This window comes from Gracilinanus agilis, chromosome 4 (assembly GCF_016433145.1).
Source record: "Gracilinanus agilis isolate LMUSP501 chromosome 4, AgileGrace, whole genome shotgun sequence".
In the NCBI taxonomy this organism is placed as follows: domain Eukaryota; kingdom Metazoa; phylum Chordata; class Mammalia; order Didelphimorphia; family Didelphidae; genus Gracilinanus; species Gracilinanus agilis.
Window position 1 is genome coordinate 441,506,670 of NC_058133.1, and position 16,859 is coordinate 441,523,528.

Genomic DNA, 16,859 nt, shown 5'->3' on the forward strand with positions numbered 1-16,859 from the left:
ATGAATTTAATTTCATACAGAAACATTTTAAAATGTTTGTGTTTATATGTAACAACATTATTTTCTCTTCTGACCTAATTTTTTATCATCTGAAACAATTTTGCCATTTTTGAAAGCAAATTACATGGAAGAACACACTTTTTAGGCATACCATTATATTACTGTAGATCGAATAAGTTTAAGGTACCACTTTGAAGATGAGCAATAATTTTAAAATTAAATATAATGAAGATTCTTAATCTCGAGTGTTTAATATTTAATATGTTTCATTTTTCTTGTTGTTTAACATCTATTTTTGGTTTGCAGCTGTAGGTAAAGGTAAATTTCTGTTCTAATGTGGGAGTATGAATTGAGAAGTCAAAAAAGTGCTCAAAGGATTACTGCAGTTGTAGTAGGTGAGTTTTTTTTTTAAATCATCATAGCAATTTAAAAAATGAAATTTGATCCTTTTTAATGTCATTATATTGAAATTGGCCCCTGATGCTTTAATTAATGTTAAAAATCCTTATTTAATTATTCTTTTGAAAATAATTTTTTAAACTTTACTAATATAAATGTGTATATAAGACTTGACAGGATTGCTAGTTGGTTTTATGAAAAACAGCCAAATCCCTTAAACATCTAATAACTTCTTTATGTTTCATTCTTGTGCTAAATTATTTAAAATTATTTCTAAGCATAAAGCCATAAACTTAGTTATTTCAGTTCTAGAAACAGTTCACAGGAGTGATTGTTTACTGTTTCTCTTAACAGGTTGAAGAAACATGGATTCTTACAGTATTATTGGCATTGTTTTTACCAGTTTTCTCATGTTTCAACTTCTTTTCCATTTTGTAAGTCCTTGGTTTTCAGCACAAGTAACCTCAGGTTTTAACAAACTAAGCACCCAAAAGAAGATCGAATGGAACTCAAGGTAAAGTTTCTAAAAATAAATAACTGTAGAAGAATATTAAAAGTTACAATTCCCAGAAAACTTACTTAACACCAGACTGTAGTCATAATTTCACTTAAAACCAAAATATTCTGAAATTTATTTACTTTAGATTTTATTATATCTGCTTTAAATTAAATTAAATTAGTTTTTGATCAAATTACCTTAAACTTCCCACAAAAACAAAATCAATCAATATTTTTGAAAAGGAAAGAGATGGTGAATTATATATCACATGAAAAATGTATTGTTCGTTGAAAGGCACGTAAGAAAAAAACCATAATCTTAATATTTAGTGAGTTTTGTTTTGACTGCCTCATTTCTCATAAAATATGGTGTTAAAGGATCTCAATTTAATACAATACTTTGAACAGAGTGGGCACTTAACTGCTTTTCACACATTCCTTTCTTTGTACCTTCAATTCTAGCATACTATAACTGTAGAAATATTATACATTTTTGTATTACTTAGATGAAAGTAATACTTATGAAAAAATTATTTCTAAAATTCTCCTTTTTTTAGAGGGAGAGCAGTAGAAAATTACCATTTGATTTTAAGTTCTAAGGAAATTTGCTAAAAGCCCAAGTTTTTCTTAGAGAATAGTCAAATATTTTAGCTGAAGCTTTCATCTTTAATTAGGAATCAAGAATTTCTGCATTCATTATCTTTCATTACAATTGCTTTTGCTCATGCTGTGAAAAATACATACCATTAAAAAAGTTATAGTTGATTTTGGCATTTCCTACATACTATGTATATTGGATAAGTCCTTTTCTATGTATGGTTGAACAGCAACTAAAGGCAGAAGTGGCTTTCTTCCAGAATTGCAAGTTAGAGATTTAGTATTTTTTTACGCATAGAATTATAGAATGAGAATATTGCTTCTCTTAATCTCCTCACCACTTACTCCTCTCCACCCCCAGCAAAAAAAAGGAAAGATATAAGTCTCTTAAAATCGACTAATGGACAATGTTGACATTTTCAAGAGGTTTTTAAATAATATCAGATCAAATATTGAATAAGTATGTATGGAATAAAATTTCATATGCAAATAAAAATATTGTGTTATAACCTAGGAGAAATAAATCTGATAATTTCACAGATCTCCCTAAGTAGAAATTAAGAAATCAAAGAACCAAACCAATTAAAACATTGTTTAAAATTTTTTTTTCTAGTGAAAATTTTCTAGTTAAATTCTGAATTTTTTTTCTGTCAAAAGCATGGTTAAGTTGAATAGACCCTCCCTTGTATACCCACCTTTTGCTCGTGAAAGTGGTATATGCATGTTGTTTTTATTCTTAATAAAGCGATTGATGGTTGTATTACTTTGGTCAGGATAACTTAATTTCTCTGAGCTTCTATTGTGTTCATGTAGCATATGATAATTTTACATATACCATCTGCCTCATAAGCAGTTATGAGGAACACTGTTTTAAATCTTTAAGTCAGTAAGCATTTATTTGGCACCTACTATGGACCAGGTGCTGTGCTAATTGCTGGATTAACTGTGTTAATGTTATTGGGAACAAATATTTAGTAAGCTTTCCCTTTAAAAGACATTTTTTGGGGAAGGAAAGATGAAAATTTTAAGTAAGGGAGGGTTTTTCTTGCTTCTATGCCTGGAATTGTATTTCCTTCTCACCCACACTACCCAAACTCCCAAGTTTCCCCAAAGCTGAGCTTAAATGCAACCTTCTACAAGACTTTTCCTGATTCCACCCTCCCTGAACCCCAGCTGCTAGTGCTTCATCTCCTACACAGTCCTTAAAGATGTTTTCATATATTCTTACTATATATGCAGGTGTTGTCATCTGCCCTTGGGCAATAGGATGTAATCTTTTTGAGGGCATAAGATGTTAGACTGTTGGGTGTTTGGCTTTGCATGTTGAGTGAGTGCCTAACACAGTTAATGCTTGACACCTGTGTCTAATAAATGTTTGTTGATTCATTAAGCATATTAGTCTGGAAAGAGGGTGATACTAGCAAGCTTGTATAACTAATACATACTATTACTTAAGTATATCCGAAAGAAGTTTGAAGGACAGGGAGCTCCCTATACTATTGAAGTCACATGCTTGGACCAAAAAATATTCCTTTTCCCTGCTCATAAAAGGGATGTGCGGCTTTCCTCTCTCATTACATTTTCCACCCAAAAAAAAAGTTTTATTTATATTTTTCAGTGTTTGTCTCCTTTTCATCTGCTTGTTACTGCTTCCCCCCCACCCCTGTTTTGCTTGTTCTTCTTCTTCATCATGTTCCAATGACATCTCTCCTTGCTCTAGAGGATTTTCTCTGGTAAGAGACAAATTCAGACAAGCAAATTAAATAAACACATTGGCTATGTTTAAAAATATGTCTCATTCAGCACCTATACCTTATTACTCCTTTTATGACAGGCAAGAAACATTGTACCACTGGATTTGGAAAAGCAGTGCTTGGTCACTGCATTGTTCAAGTATTCAATTGTGTTTATCCTTTAAATAATTGAAGTCATTCTGTAAAATCAATTGATCATCAGTCATTTATTAAGTATCTGCTCTAGGCCAGGTACTATGCTTGGCACTGAGGATATTCATATAAAATTGAAACAATTCTTGCCTTCAAGAAGCTTACATTCCAAGGGAATATAATATTTACATATTAAGACATAAAAGACATATACAAAATAAACAGATCAGAGGGTACTAATATCTGGATAAATTAAGAAAGGTTTCTAGAAGAAGTGGCTGTTTGAACTGATCATGGAAGGGATTAGTACACTAATAACCAGCAGGAATCTATAAAGTTATTGCTGATATGAATGTAAAAAGTGGACTAGGATTCTTATAGGCAGAGATGAGAGGAATTTCATTCCAGCCTTAAGGAATGGTTCTTGTATGAATGGAGGGATATGGTAGGTGGAACAGAGTGCAGGGGAATGGTATTCCAATATGGAGAAATGTAGACTTCAAGAAGAGAAGTAATCAGAAATACAATTGTGGATAGATAGTTTGAAGTAAGACTATAGAAGGCATTAAATGCCAGACTGACAATTAGTATTTTGTCCTAGAGACATGCAAAAGTCATTGAAGTCTTTTAGACTGGGAATAATGTTTTCCTGATTCTGTTTCACCTTTATCAGTTTAATGCAGTTTAATTCTCAAATTCTCTTAATTTTTCTGAATTTTTTATAGTTTTGATTTCATATAGCATGGTATTTAATTTCATTCATATACCATAATTTGGGTACCCACTTCTAGTTTTTTGCTACTACAAAACTGGGCTGTTGTTTCCCAGAATGGTTGGTTTACTTCACAGCCCCATTAAGAAAGTATTAGTTTGTTTCTGTTTTCAGTTTTTGTCAACTTAGCCCATCTGATGTTATGAAATACAGCCTCAGAGATATTTTAATTGGCATTTTTCTTTTTACTAATGATTTTGTGCATTCTTTCCTGTGCTTATTGATAGCTCACATTTCTTCTTTTGAAAAGATTTTTTTTTGTATCTCTGACACCTTACTTGTAGCCCTTTACATCTTTTCTCTGAGACAGAAGTAATTATAATTATTGATATTTAAATTAATATTTTGCAAAGCACTTTTATGTGCATTATCTCCTCTGCTCACAAAATGTACTCTAGTTATGATAATCCCCATTTTATGACAAGGAAAACCGAGGTCTCAGGAATTAAGCTATTCTATTCATGGCCACACATTTAGTAAATGGTATTCATATCAAGGTTCCACCTTACTCTAAGTTTAGCATTCTTTCTATTAGGGTGTATATGCCCCAAAATGGAGTTTTCAGAGATGCAAAATGAAGAATTGAGCACAAAATGGAAAAATACTTGGAATGGGAAGTGGAAAGTAGAATCACATTCCCGTAGCCTCCAGATTGAGAGATTTAATGATTTCTGTATATTCTGTGTATTAGTAACTAATATTACATAATTTAAGACAAAGCAAAAGCAGCAGTCACTTACCAATCACCAGTTTCCTAAAGTATAGGGAATTCTTGTTGGGAAATCAGAGTCTCAGGTGAGGTGTCATGATAAATAAAAAATGCTTTAAGAATTCAAGATATTCCCTTGAGGAAGATAGATCAAAACCCTTCTTTAAGTAAGTAGATGGTCCTCAGGAGCTGCCATGGCCAACATATTTATTATTGCCCTGCCCCTGCTGAGATAGGTTCATTCTCAGATCCCAGATGGAGTCAGCTTTTGGTCCTATAGAAAAGTCAGGAAACCTCAAAGGAGAAGTCGAGTGTCTTAGTGCCTCTGTAACACTAGCTCCAAGTTGGTGGTGATTACTGCCTTCTGAAATCCATAGAGTTTGTCATTTGCCCATTGCAGCAATTTTCCTCACTAACTTAGGGTGGAGAGAATAAATTAACTTAACACATGCATCTGCTTCCTCGAAATCAGAGACTGCCTAAGTCTGTGAATATTAGATGGTCTGAGTCACCTAGGAAGGCATAGAAAAATCCCCACCAGAAAACGTTCATTTGCATAATTATTGTTGGAATTGAGTCCATTAAGCTTAATTATTGCCTTTATATAAAAAAATAAGAATTATAGGTATTATTTGCCATAGTATTGTAATTTATTTCTTTTTCCTTTATTCAGTTAGATCCAGCATTAGCCAAATGGACATACTCAGCATAGAGAATCTTGCTGTGCTGAATTACTTTTTAAAAAATCTATTGGTCTACTAATTAAATTATTGCTTTTGCCTTGTTTTAGGTTATGTAATTTTAGTTGTTAATAAATGAACTACCTAAAAAATGATTAAATCTCTAACTTCAGCTAAGCTGCCATTCTAAAATGATTATTTCTTTAAAAAATTTTACAAACACAAATTTAGTATGATAAAAAAAGTTTAAAAGTGAAAAACATTTTATATTAATGTGCATGTTACTATTCCTGCTCAACAAAAATGCATTTGAGTTTTATGCATGCCAGGAAGTCATTTTGCTTATAAAGTGAAGCAAAGATGTTTCTAAAGGAATCTGTAATGATAAATTACAAACCATATTTTAGGATACATTTTTTAATGTAGAATAATTAATGCTAAAACAGTATTTGCTCCTATTGTTCAATGAGATTTAGTGTTTATTGGCAAAAAGAAAAATAAATAGAAAACTGGAAATTATGATATGATGTGACTAGATACACAGAAGATTTTTTTACTTGTTTTACATTCCCAGGCTGTATCTTATTTTCTTCTAATTAATTTTCTCCTGTTTTTTTGGCTTACCATTTCTCTGATATATTAAAGTTACTTAATGTCCTTTTTTTCCTGTTTTGAGATTTTTACAATTCTTCCCAACTTAAGAGAAATCAGTACATACCATGGTAGAATTAGACTGAAAGAAAATGTACGTACTGGTGGTTTCCTAAGTAATTTGGCCATATGCTTCTTGTACTTTTTTAGTTGTATAAACTAGCAGTAGTTCATTAATCAACAATCATTTATTAAATTTTTAGTATGTCCCAGGTTTTGCACTAAGAGATGGACACAGGCAAAAATACTGTTTCTGTCCTCAAGAAACTCACATTCTAACTGAGGAAATAACATGCAAATGACTATATACAAACTGTATGGAAATGGAAGGTATTCGCAAAGGAAAGACAATGAATTATTCAACACAGTAGAATTTTGGTCACTGCCATTCTAACATGAGACATCCACATTTATCTTTACTATTTTCTCCAATTCATGGACAAAATATCTGAATGTGAAATTAAAGAGAAAAGTAGTGATAATGTCCAAAAACCATTTTGCCAAGTAGATGAGTAGTTCAAAGTACATGAACAAAAAATTCTCAAATGAATTGTAAGCTATGACCAAATGAAAAAATACTACAGGTTTCTAATAATAAGAGAAATGTAAATCAGAACAACCTTGAAGCCTCACCTTACAACCAGGAAATGGAAAAGGAATACAAAATACAGGAATAGTTAATGTTGCAAGGATTGTAGAAAGAGGAGGTTTACTAATGCATTGTTGCACAGGTTATGTTAGTACAGCTTTTGGGGAAGAAATTTGAAATTATGAAAATATAAAATGATTACAATTATTTATAGCCTTTGACTGAGAGATCCCACTGTCTCCATATATAGCAGCATATTTATAGCAGCATTTTTTTTTTGTGGTAACAAGAACCTGGAAGCAAAGCAGATGTCTGTCAGCTGGAGAATGAGTAAACAAAGTGTCCTACACTAAAGTACCACTTTACTGTGCTGTAAGAAATGATGAATATGTTGAATACAGAGAAGAATGGAAAGACTTAAATGAAATAATGGAAAGTGAAGAAAGTGGAGCCAACCCCTCCCCCCCCATTATACCTAGCAATATAAGGGGAAAGAATAACCAACCATCACAGAACAATCAAAAATAAATGTCACAAAATTACAAGGAAAAGTTTGGCTCCCAACAAGAACTATGGGAAGATATTCTTCCCCCAGCCCCATGCTTTTGCACAAGTGAGGGGCCTCAGGTATGGAACATTGCATGTGTTGTCAGGCTTTCAAAAAAATCTTTTTTGAGGTATTAATCAATTTTGTTTTTAATTTTTTCTCTTATCCTCTTTTCTAAAAGAAATCTTTGTCATAAGGGATGTCTTTTTGAGAAGAGAATAGAGAAGGATATAGGGAGAAATTTAGCCAGTCTAAAAACAAAAGATATAAAAACATTTTTTAAATAATGGGCAGGGGTCCGGACTGCCATGAAAAACCAGTTTAGGAAATAGCAAATGTGTCTTAAATATTTATATTATATAAGGACTTTTCTCTTTACATAAAGATTTACTGCAGCATTCCTTTAAACAGTGAGGACCTTGATGATATTTGAAATTCTATCCCAAGTTTGTCTTGTTATAATGTTATTTTGTTATATTGAGCTTACATGTTGGTGATTGCATTTTAATCCTTTTGAAAGGATGCTTTTGATATTATTAAAGGGAAAAAAAGAGCTTTGGACTTGAGCAAACTTAAGATAATGCTCTCATTCTTCCTCTTTTCTCTCTCTTTAGTCCTATAATATAAATATATAAATATAAATATAATTTTATATAAATGTATATATGCACAAATTACACATATAAATGTATGACTTGTACACATGTGTACATGCATAAACATATATGTTTACCCATATATTCCTGAAATTATATGGTTGGATCATTTTATCACTATTAGTCAGATATAATTTACTAGAAATTTTTTTTACATTTCTACTGGGAAGAGAAATAAAACAGTGCCTGGCAAGGACATAGTAGGTGCTTAATAAATATTGATTGAAGTTGAATTACATTTTCCCCAAAACTTTAGACCTTCATTGTAAATAGAAACCTAGTCATAACTAGTTGATGCCTTTAGTTTACTTTTTATGTATTTCCTTCCAAATTTGATTTTTTTATATAGCTCAAACTTGGAAAAATAACATGTTCTAAATCTTCTGCAAACATTTCATTGATAAGAATGGCAATATTGTGATCAGGTTCCCTAGTGTGTTCTTACAAAGACCAATTTTCAAATTGAATTTTCTTACCAGTTTTCAGTGTCTGATAGCAGTGTATTTAGAGAGAATACTAGCATAAAAATCAGAAGACCTGGGTTCTGGTATTAGCACTTCCACATGACAATGGGCAAGTCACTTATCCTCTCTTGATATATATCTCCTTGACTGTCTTGAAAATTAAAAAGAAGTTCTATAAGCACTTTAGCCCCTTTCCCCCTCCATGGAGGAGTTATCAAAGGACATGGACAAGATTTTGGCAGAATGAGAGGACACAAATGGTTGGCAATCTCCATCTTTGGAAAGGGTACACACATTAATTGATTGATCATAGATATATTAAAGTATGTGAGCAAAACTACCCTGAAGAGTGATTGCAATTGAGAGTACATGTTATGTAACTTGTGAACAAGCATATCCTAATTTTTAAGTAGTTGCTTTTTGTTTGTTTATTTTTTTTTAACTAAAGGGAGAATCATGGTTGGTATTTGCAATGTTTAGAAAATACTGATAATTTGAATGTTGTAGTTCTCTGCTAACACCCTCAAAATAATATTAGCAAACATGTAACACTTTAAGGTTTAGAAAATGTTTAAATTATATCATTCCTCATTATAATCCTTTGAGGTAAATACAGCAGGTATTATTTATCCTCCTTTTACAGACCAAGAAAATGTGTCTCAGAGAGGTTAACTAATTTGCCCATGGTCACAGCAGAGTTTGAACTCAGTCTCTCCTGATTCCAAGGACAGGGCTATTACCATTCCATTCACTTCTTATACTTCTAATCATAATTACCTAAGAATATTTCAAATGCCTAAATGAGGTAAGAATGCATTTGAGTCTGAAATAATGTTGAATATATTTTTTCTTGTTCCAGGATAGTATCCACATTCCATTCCTTGCTGGTTGGTTTTTTATGCCTATATATTTTATTTTTTGATGAGGCTACTATAGCTGATCCCCTTTGGTAAGATATTATGTTTATTTCCCCAAATGTTTTGATTTTATTTATTATGCTTTTGAAAAGAATGTTTTATTTGTAAGATTATCTCCTATTTACCTTGAAAAGATAAAGAGTTTATTTTTATATAAGCAAGAATTAATGGTTCATTTGTTCAGGAGAATGTACATGTAGCCAAAATGTCTGTGGCAGTGTTTAACTCTTTCATAAAGATGATGAGATCATGGATTTAAAAATAAATAATATAGTCTACTTCCATGTGGTAATCCAACTATTAATCTCACAAGAGAGGATAGAGTTAAGTATATAAATGTCCATCCTTTAGCATTTATTCTGTAAAGCCAAGGTCTTTCTCTTTAACATGCGCTTTGCAAAGCTTGGTTCTAAGCAGAACAGGACAATCTAGTTTCAAAAAATACACTTTGACTCAATAATCAATTTAATATTTGCCTTACTGTTTGTCATTAGATACAAAATTTTGGATCTTAATTTGCTACTTTAATAGGGAACAGGGACTGGACCAGTGATTTTGTTGATAAAAGGTACTTCTGAAAGAGGAAACTACCTTTTCCAAAGCAATTTGGTACCTTTTCTGTACATACATCTTTCAGGAGTTGCCTTTAAGAGTACTGAGAGGTTGTGACTTGTCCAAGATCTCTCAACTGGTAGGTGTTAGACGTGGGACTTAAACTCAGCTCAGGTCTTCCTGATTGCAAGATTTAGCATTCTATCTATTATGCAGATACTAATATAGTCAAAGGTAGCAAGATTTCCATTAGGTATTCACTTTTGAAACTTTTAAAATACTATTCTAGCAGTGAGTATGTTGCAAGTAGATGGTGCAAATTTTTTACTTTGACTTCAAATGTTGCCTTTCATATTTATTATGCCTGTGACACTAGGCAAGTTCATTTAAACTTCTCTGTGTGCATCAGGCAACTTTCTAGCACTTATTTTCCAAGTTAAAGATATCAGAATTGGTGACATACTTTTTTTTGCATTTTTTCTTAAAGCCTTTAATTTTATAGATGCGATGGAAAATTTTTTTACAGAGACTTATGGAAAACTTAGACAAACTATTCTTATTCCATAAGTTTCTGATACTAGCAAAAATCACTGATGCTTCATTCCAGTAGTAAACTCAGCCTAAAATTTTATTTCTTGTAATGAGTAATTTAATTCTGTAAGGCTGAGAGACATATTAGAGCAGGAGCATTTTGCTTAAGAAACAAGACATCCATTCCTTCTACAACTTTCCAACTTTTTAAACAAGTCACCGAATTTCTTAGAGACCAGTAATGCCTAATCCACCTCAAAACAAGGGAGCCAGACTAGATTATTTCTTGCAAACTCTTCCATTTCTAAGATTTCGATTCTGTGAATTTTTTTTTAGCATGAACATTATGCTAGTCATATAGAAATTAGAATTTTTTTAAGGCAGTTAGAAACAACTTGGTTTAATAGTAAGTACAGTGATGAATAGTAGAGTGCTATGAGATTGCATCTGCAGAAAGATATTATCTAGTGGTAAAATGAGTTAGCTAGACATTACCTTTTTTTTTTTTTGATTAATTTGTAACAGATGCTGATCATTAAACTTGTAATCAGACTACATTATAGTGCTTGGTCCTATGTTTTCTATATAATCATAGTACTTAATATTTGTTCATTTGATATAGTTAGTTGAGAAAGTTCATATTATGATGCTCCCTAGAAGGTTATTAAAGCATTTGCTACCTGGTTCTGATTGTAACCCAGGATGATTACTGTTGACTTGAGTAAATTGTTCCGCTGGGCTCCTCAGTGAAGGTGGGCAGGTAAATGGCACTGGGGTCAGGAAGACATGAGGTCAAATCTGGCCTTAGGCTATTACTAGCTGTGTGACCCTGAGCAAGTCACTTAAGTTCTTTCTGCTCAGATGTCTCATCTGTAAAATTGTGGGGAAAAAAGCACCTACTTCTCATGGTTATCATGACAATAAAACAAGATAACATTCATAAAGCACTTACCAAACTTACCAAAGCACCATATAAATGCTAGCGGTCATTTGTCCTAAAGGAAACTTTGAAGACTTCACTTAGGCCTATAAGAGTCTTCCCACTGAAAGTGTGACTGAAAGCATATTTCTCTGTTAATTTTCATTCTTTTGGCTTAATTCAAAGGAATTCCCAAGTTGTCAGAAGGAATTGGATTTGGGATAGCCTATGGACAGTTCCTTCTGGAATTCACAGTTTAGTTGGAATATTCTAAGACCTTTAAAGTGATACCTCAGGAAATGTATCACAATAAGCACTTAGAATGCCAATATAATTTACATACAAAACAATACTTTGCCAAATGATGATATAACAATTTCTCAAAAAATATATGGAAAAAAACCCAAATGTGCTGGAATATTCTTTTACAAAACTTGCATCAAAATCACTAATTTTGGGGGCAGCTGGGTAGTTCAGTGGATTGAGAGCCAGGCCTAGAGAAGGGAGGTCCTAGGTTCAAATCTGGCCTCAGACACTCCCCAGGTGTGTGACCCTGGGCAAGTCACTTGACCCCCATTGCCTACCCTTACAATATACAGTATTGACTCCAAGTTGGAAGGTAAAAGTTTAAAAAAAAATTTAAAAAAAAATCACCAATTTGAATGATAAAGACTAAAACTTTTATTTTCATGTTTTTTTCACAGGGGTGATCCTTCAGTTGTTCAAGTGAATCTTGCCATTGCTTCAGGCTACCTCCTCTCTGGTAATTATGTGATATGGCGATTATGAACAAAAAACAATTTTTAAATTTTATATTTCTGTAACTGCTCTGAAGAAATAAAGCCTATATTTTCATTCTTTTATATCAATTATATATTATAAGAGGTGTGACAAAAAAAAATTGTCTTTTGATTCTCTGAAATGAAATCTTTCCCACTTGCCTTTGGGCTAAATTATTTGTCCTAGTCTCCAAAAAGAGGTTATGAGGAGAAATATATCCTATAGAGCAAATGAGCTGTATGTCAAACTGTAGGGATTTGATCACTTTCACTTTTGGTATTGTTGATAAGCCTCTTTGTGGTCTCCATTCTAGTTAGCTACCCTTTTCTGCATTTGCAGTTGTTTTAAAAAAAATAATTTGAATTATTTTCCCCTGACTTTTAGGATATAATATAGAAAACTCTTAAGTTTCTAAATCTCAAAGAAAAATTTTAGGTATTTTGACCACTTCACTGGATTTCCATTTCATAACTAGATCTTCTGATAATTATTGTGCTAGAAAAGAAATACTATAGATGGTCTTTTTGTATTTTTTTTCCCCTTGATAGATTTATATCACAAATTCAAATTTCTTTAAATTAAAAAAAAATTTTTTTTAAACCCTTACCTTCTGTCTTTGAATCAATACTGTGTACTAGTTCCAAGGCAGAAGAGGGATAAGTGATAGGCAACTGGGGTTAAGAGACTTGCCCAAGGTCATAGCTAGGAAGTATCTGAAGTCAAATTTGAACCCTGGACCTTCTGTCTGTGGGCCTGGCTCTTAATACACTGAGCTACTCAGCTTCAATAATATAAGCTTTCTCCACTTAATTCCATACCTCAGATCGGCTATATTTTTCTACATTGGCTTCACTTGCTCTAGTTTGGAATCCTTGTAACAAGGTCATTTGCTTTCATTGTGTCTATGTCTAATTATATATTTTGCACATCTCTCAGCATTTAATAATTTTGTCATTTTAACTTGATATCTCCTGCTGCAATGTTTGAAGTAATTGAGTATGAGTAACAAATCATTTTGATTAAACCTCAAATGGTGCAAGTTTTCTACATATCCGATCATTCACTTTGGTAATTTTTTTCCTTCTTACAGATATGTTTCTTATCATTTTGTACTGGAAGGTGATTGGTGATAAGTTTTTTATCATTCACCATTCAGCAGCTCTATATGCATACTACTTTGTACTGGTGAGTGCCATATGTTGCAATAGCCTAACAAGCAGACAAGATTGGGAATAGTGACTAAGGGTGAACATTGATCTAAATATACAACTCTAGAATTTAGCACAAAAAAATTTTTTTTCAAGAACACTGAAATCATCTTAGTGAGAGATATGTAATGTTGATTAATTCAGATTTTAGTTTTTGGGAATACTTGTGTATATGTGTGTAAATAAATAAACTCCTTGAAGTGTTTACATTTTCTTGAAATTATGTTCAAAGAACTGTAAGGCTTTTTAGGTACTCTATACTGTTGTTGATAGTTCTGAGAAGTTATGATTATTTATGATGATATAGTTCCAGGCATTTGCAGATTCCTATGTAATAACTCAAGTCTTCTTTCCCACTTAGTTACATACTTGCTTTATCTGAGTTCTAGGATTTAATAAACAAATTTAAGTTAATTTTAGCAAAGGTAGGGGAGTAAAGTAAAATAACCAATCTCATCTATGTTTCATAGCAAAGAAAATATATTTTTCCAAATAGAAATGACATTAACTCAATATATGTCCATGGCTTCTTTAAAAGCAAGAGATATACGGGCAAGATAAATTCAGAAATAAATATTTTTAAGCTTTTTAGGCATGACAAGAAACCTCCTGTGTTTTTGTTTTTAAAGTGAAATTGTAAATACTGTATTTTATTTTATTTCATTTTTTTGCTTAGTATTTTCTCCTTTTTTTCCCCTCTTTTGTTTGTGAGTAAAACCCAATAGAATTTTCTTTTAAAATTTTTACTTTCTAGGGGCAGCTAGGTGGCTCAGTAGATAGAGAGCCAGACCCAGAGATGGGAAGACCTGGGTTCAAATGTGAATTCAGACACTTCTTAGCTATTTGACCTTGGACCAGTCACTTAACCCCAAAAGCCTAGCCTTTACTGTTCTTCTGCCTTTGGAATTATCAATTTTGGTAGTATCAATTCTAAGACAGAAGGTAAGGGCTTTAAAAAAATGTATTTTCTTCCATAGACTTTCATAAAACTCTAAATCAGAGAATGTTAGTGTCAGCTAACATGAAGTTTTTTTTTTGTTTGTTTTGTTTTGTTTTGTTTTTTTTGGAAAATATAGAAATGTATATGAGAAAAGTTCTTGGTATTTTTATTTTTAGGCATCACTAACATAAGGTACCAGATTAACTTAAATTTCTGCTATAGCAGAAAACTCTTCACCTTTTTGGTGGCCAAAGTGAGAATGACATTTTGTTATTTTATGTTTAGTGTTAAATCTTCAGTAATTAATAATGAATTCAGTTTTACAATTTCTATAGTGTTATACATGACAGACATCTTATTGACATACTTCCCCTCAAAAATCAGAATCATAGAATCCTAGATGCAGAGCTGGAAGGAATCTCAGAATCTATCTAGTCCATACCCCTCATTGCATATTAGAAAACCTATGGTGCAGGAATGTTGAATTATTTCTCTGGGGTTACAAGTGTAGCAAGCATCAAAGGTGGTTCTCTGACTTCAAAGTCAGAGCTTTTCTCCTGGATTGTCTATGCAAATTGCCCATCTGAAATGTAAAGCTTTAAATAATTAATGAAAATATTAATACCAATAAAATAGAATATATTAGATTAAATAGATAAATAGATATATATAAATATGTCCACTTATATCTAGAAAAAGATCTTACATATCATCCACTTGTCCCTGGAGCAGTTTGGATATAAATAGAAGACAGAACTGCCTTCATGTTTTCTTTTATCTCTTCTATCTTCCTGTTATTAATATATCAGATAGTTATAAAGTAAATACTATAAATTTAGAGATTCTCATGATACTTTGACATTCTTTCAGAAAACAATAAAATTCCAGTTTCTGATGCCATAACATCAAGGCTTTTACTATTAAAAAAAAGTGGTATAATCTGTAAGAGTATATGGTGTAGTTCCCTTTTTGTGGCCTTAGTTATTTCATATTTTGGTACTTTATACTGATCAACTTAATGAAATCCAGGCCAAACAAAGTCTGTTGTAGTTGTTAATTTTTATTGCAATGTAGCTAATAAAAATATAGGTGCACACTATTTAGAAAGACTGAATATGTATGTATGTGTATAATGTCAGGTAGCAATTTAAGGGGAAAATATATTTTCTGAATACAAATCACTAACAATCTATGTGCTACAAGAACAATAATGACCTATCAAAAAGTATAATTTTTAAAATGTAAATTCACATTAATATCTCATGAATCTACTGTTCACTCTTGGTCACTCTTGCAAATCACAGGCTTGACAAGTGAATGGCTTTGCATGAACTTGCATGTTGAATGTTCATTTTTGTGGAATGTATACTGATATTCTCTTTGGACCTTATTCTTCTTTGTATTTTATGTGAAACCAAAAATAAGTGCATGTTAGAGTCTAATTTTCAATTAGCTTATTTTTCTCATTAAATATTGATGAATAAAAATCAGCTTTAATTCTAAAGATGGTATATTAACACATTGATATTTTAAGGTTCTATCTCACTGATTTAATGCAGCATATATCAGTAAGAGTCAATCTATTCTTATGAAATCAAAAAGGGGAAAATTTTAGAGGTATTGAAATTTCAAATATTTGTTAACTCTTGGGCTTTAAAAAAGTAACAAAAGTAAAACTACAAGTACAGACCCACATGGAAAGTTTCAAAAATGGAATAATTATTTTGTATTTCTTTTTCTTAAGCAAGCTTTCAACAAAGTTGGTGCTTTGTTTACATCGTTACTTCTTCTTACTACTGGCCTAATTTCCATTTTTAGGAAGTAATCTGTCTTGATGCCTTGCAGTGTTTATGATTAAGCTATTTGCAATGAGTTTTCTTTCTGAAATAATGGTTCTTTTGTAGGTAATATAGAATTTAACCTCCAGGAAGCAAAGAATAAAATCAAGATAGCAATTGGTCCTTATTTGCTTCCAATAAAGAGAATTTTTTCCCTATGTTACCTACTTTCAAAGTAACTTGGATCCAAAGTATTGAACATAAAATAATAAGGGAAAACAAAGTTTGTACCCCCAAAATTAGTAAATGAATATTATTTTATAAAAACAAAGTTTTTATTGTGTTTTTGAGCTTTTCTTTAGTTTGGGGAGTTAAGAATCTTTATTTTTAAAGTATTGCTTTAATTCCTTGAATTAAGAAATCCAGAATAAGATTTTTTCCCTCTCCATCAAATTTACTAGGTTTTTTCCAACTAATGTTGACCTGAACATAAGTTTAGTGGTTTGAGCTTTTTCTTTTTTTTGTGTGATTTTTTTTTAAAAGGATCCTTCTGCATCCTTAGATAACAAAATGCCACATTCTCCTGATGATTCAACAATTTCCCCATTTGATAATTTACTAGGTAAAGCTTAGTAGGCTAATCTGTTATCACTGGGGAAAGTGAATCCATTTGTTAGGTATTTTTAAAAAAATCTCTAATGCTGTTGATAGACTACTAACTTCTTGACAATTTCTTGTCTTTGGATGCCTTTGGTAGCCTCTTCACGTTTTCTGGGGAGTAATAAT

General features: G+C 31.8%; 1 protein-coding gene across 1 annotated transcript in view; it reads left to right on the plus strand.

Annotated features, from left to right (window-relative positions):
• Positions 1-359: 359 nt before the first annotated feature.
• LOC123243918 (TLC domain-containing protein 4-like) overlaps positions 360-16,859 on the plus strand; it is a 50,823-nt gene continuing 34,323 nt past the window's right edge. The window contains exons 1-5 of the mRNA XM_044672088.1: positions 360-395; positions 754-913; positions 9,308-9,397; positions 12,072-12,130; positions 13,238-13,332. Of these exons, the coding sequence (XP_044528023.1) occupies positions 765-913; positions 9,308-9,397; positions 12,072-12,130; positions 13,238-13,332 (393 nt within the window). The 5' untranslated portion in view covers positions 360-395; positions 754-764. The remainder of the gene's footprint in view (positions 396-753; positions 914-9,307; positions 9,398-12,071; positions 12,131-13,237; positions 13,333-16,859) is intronic.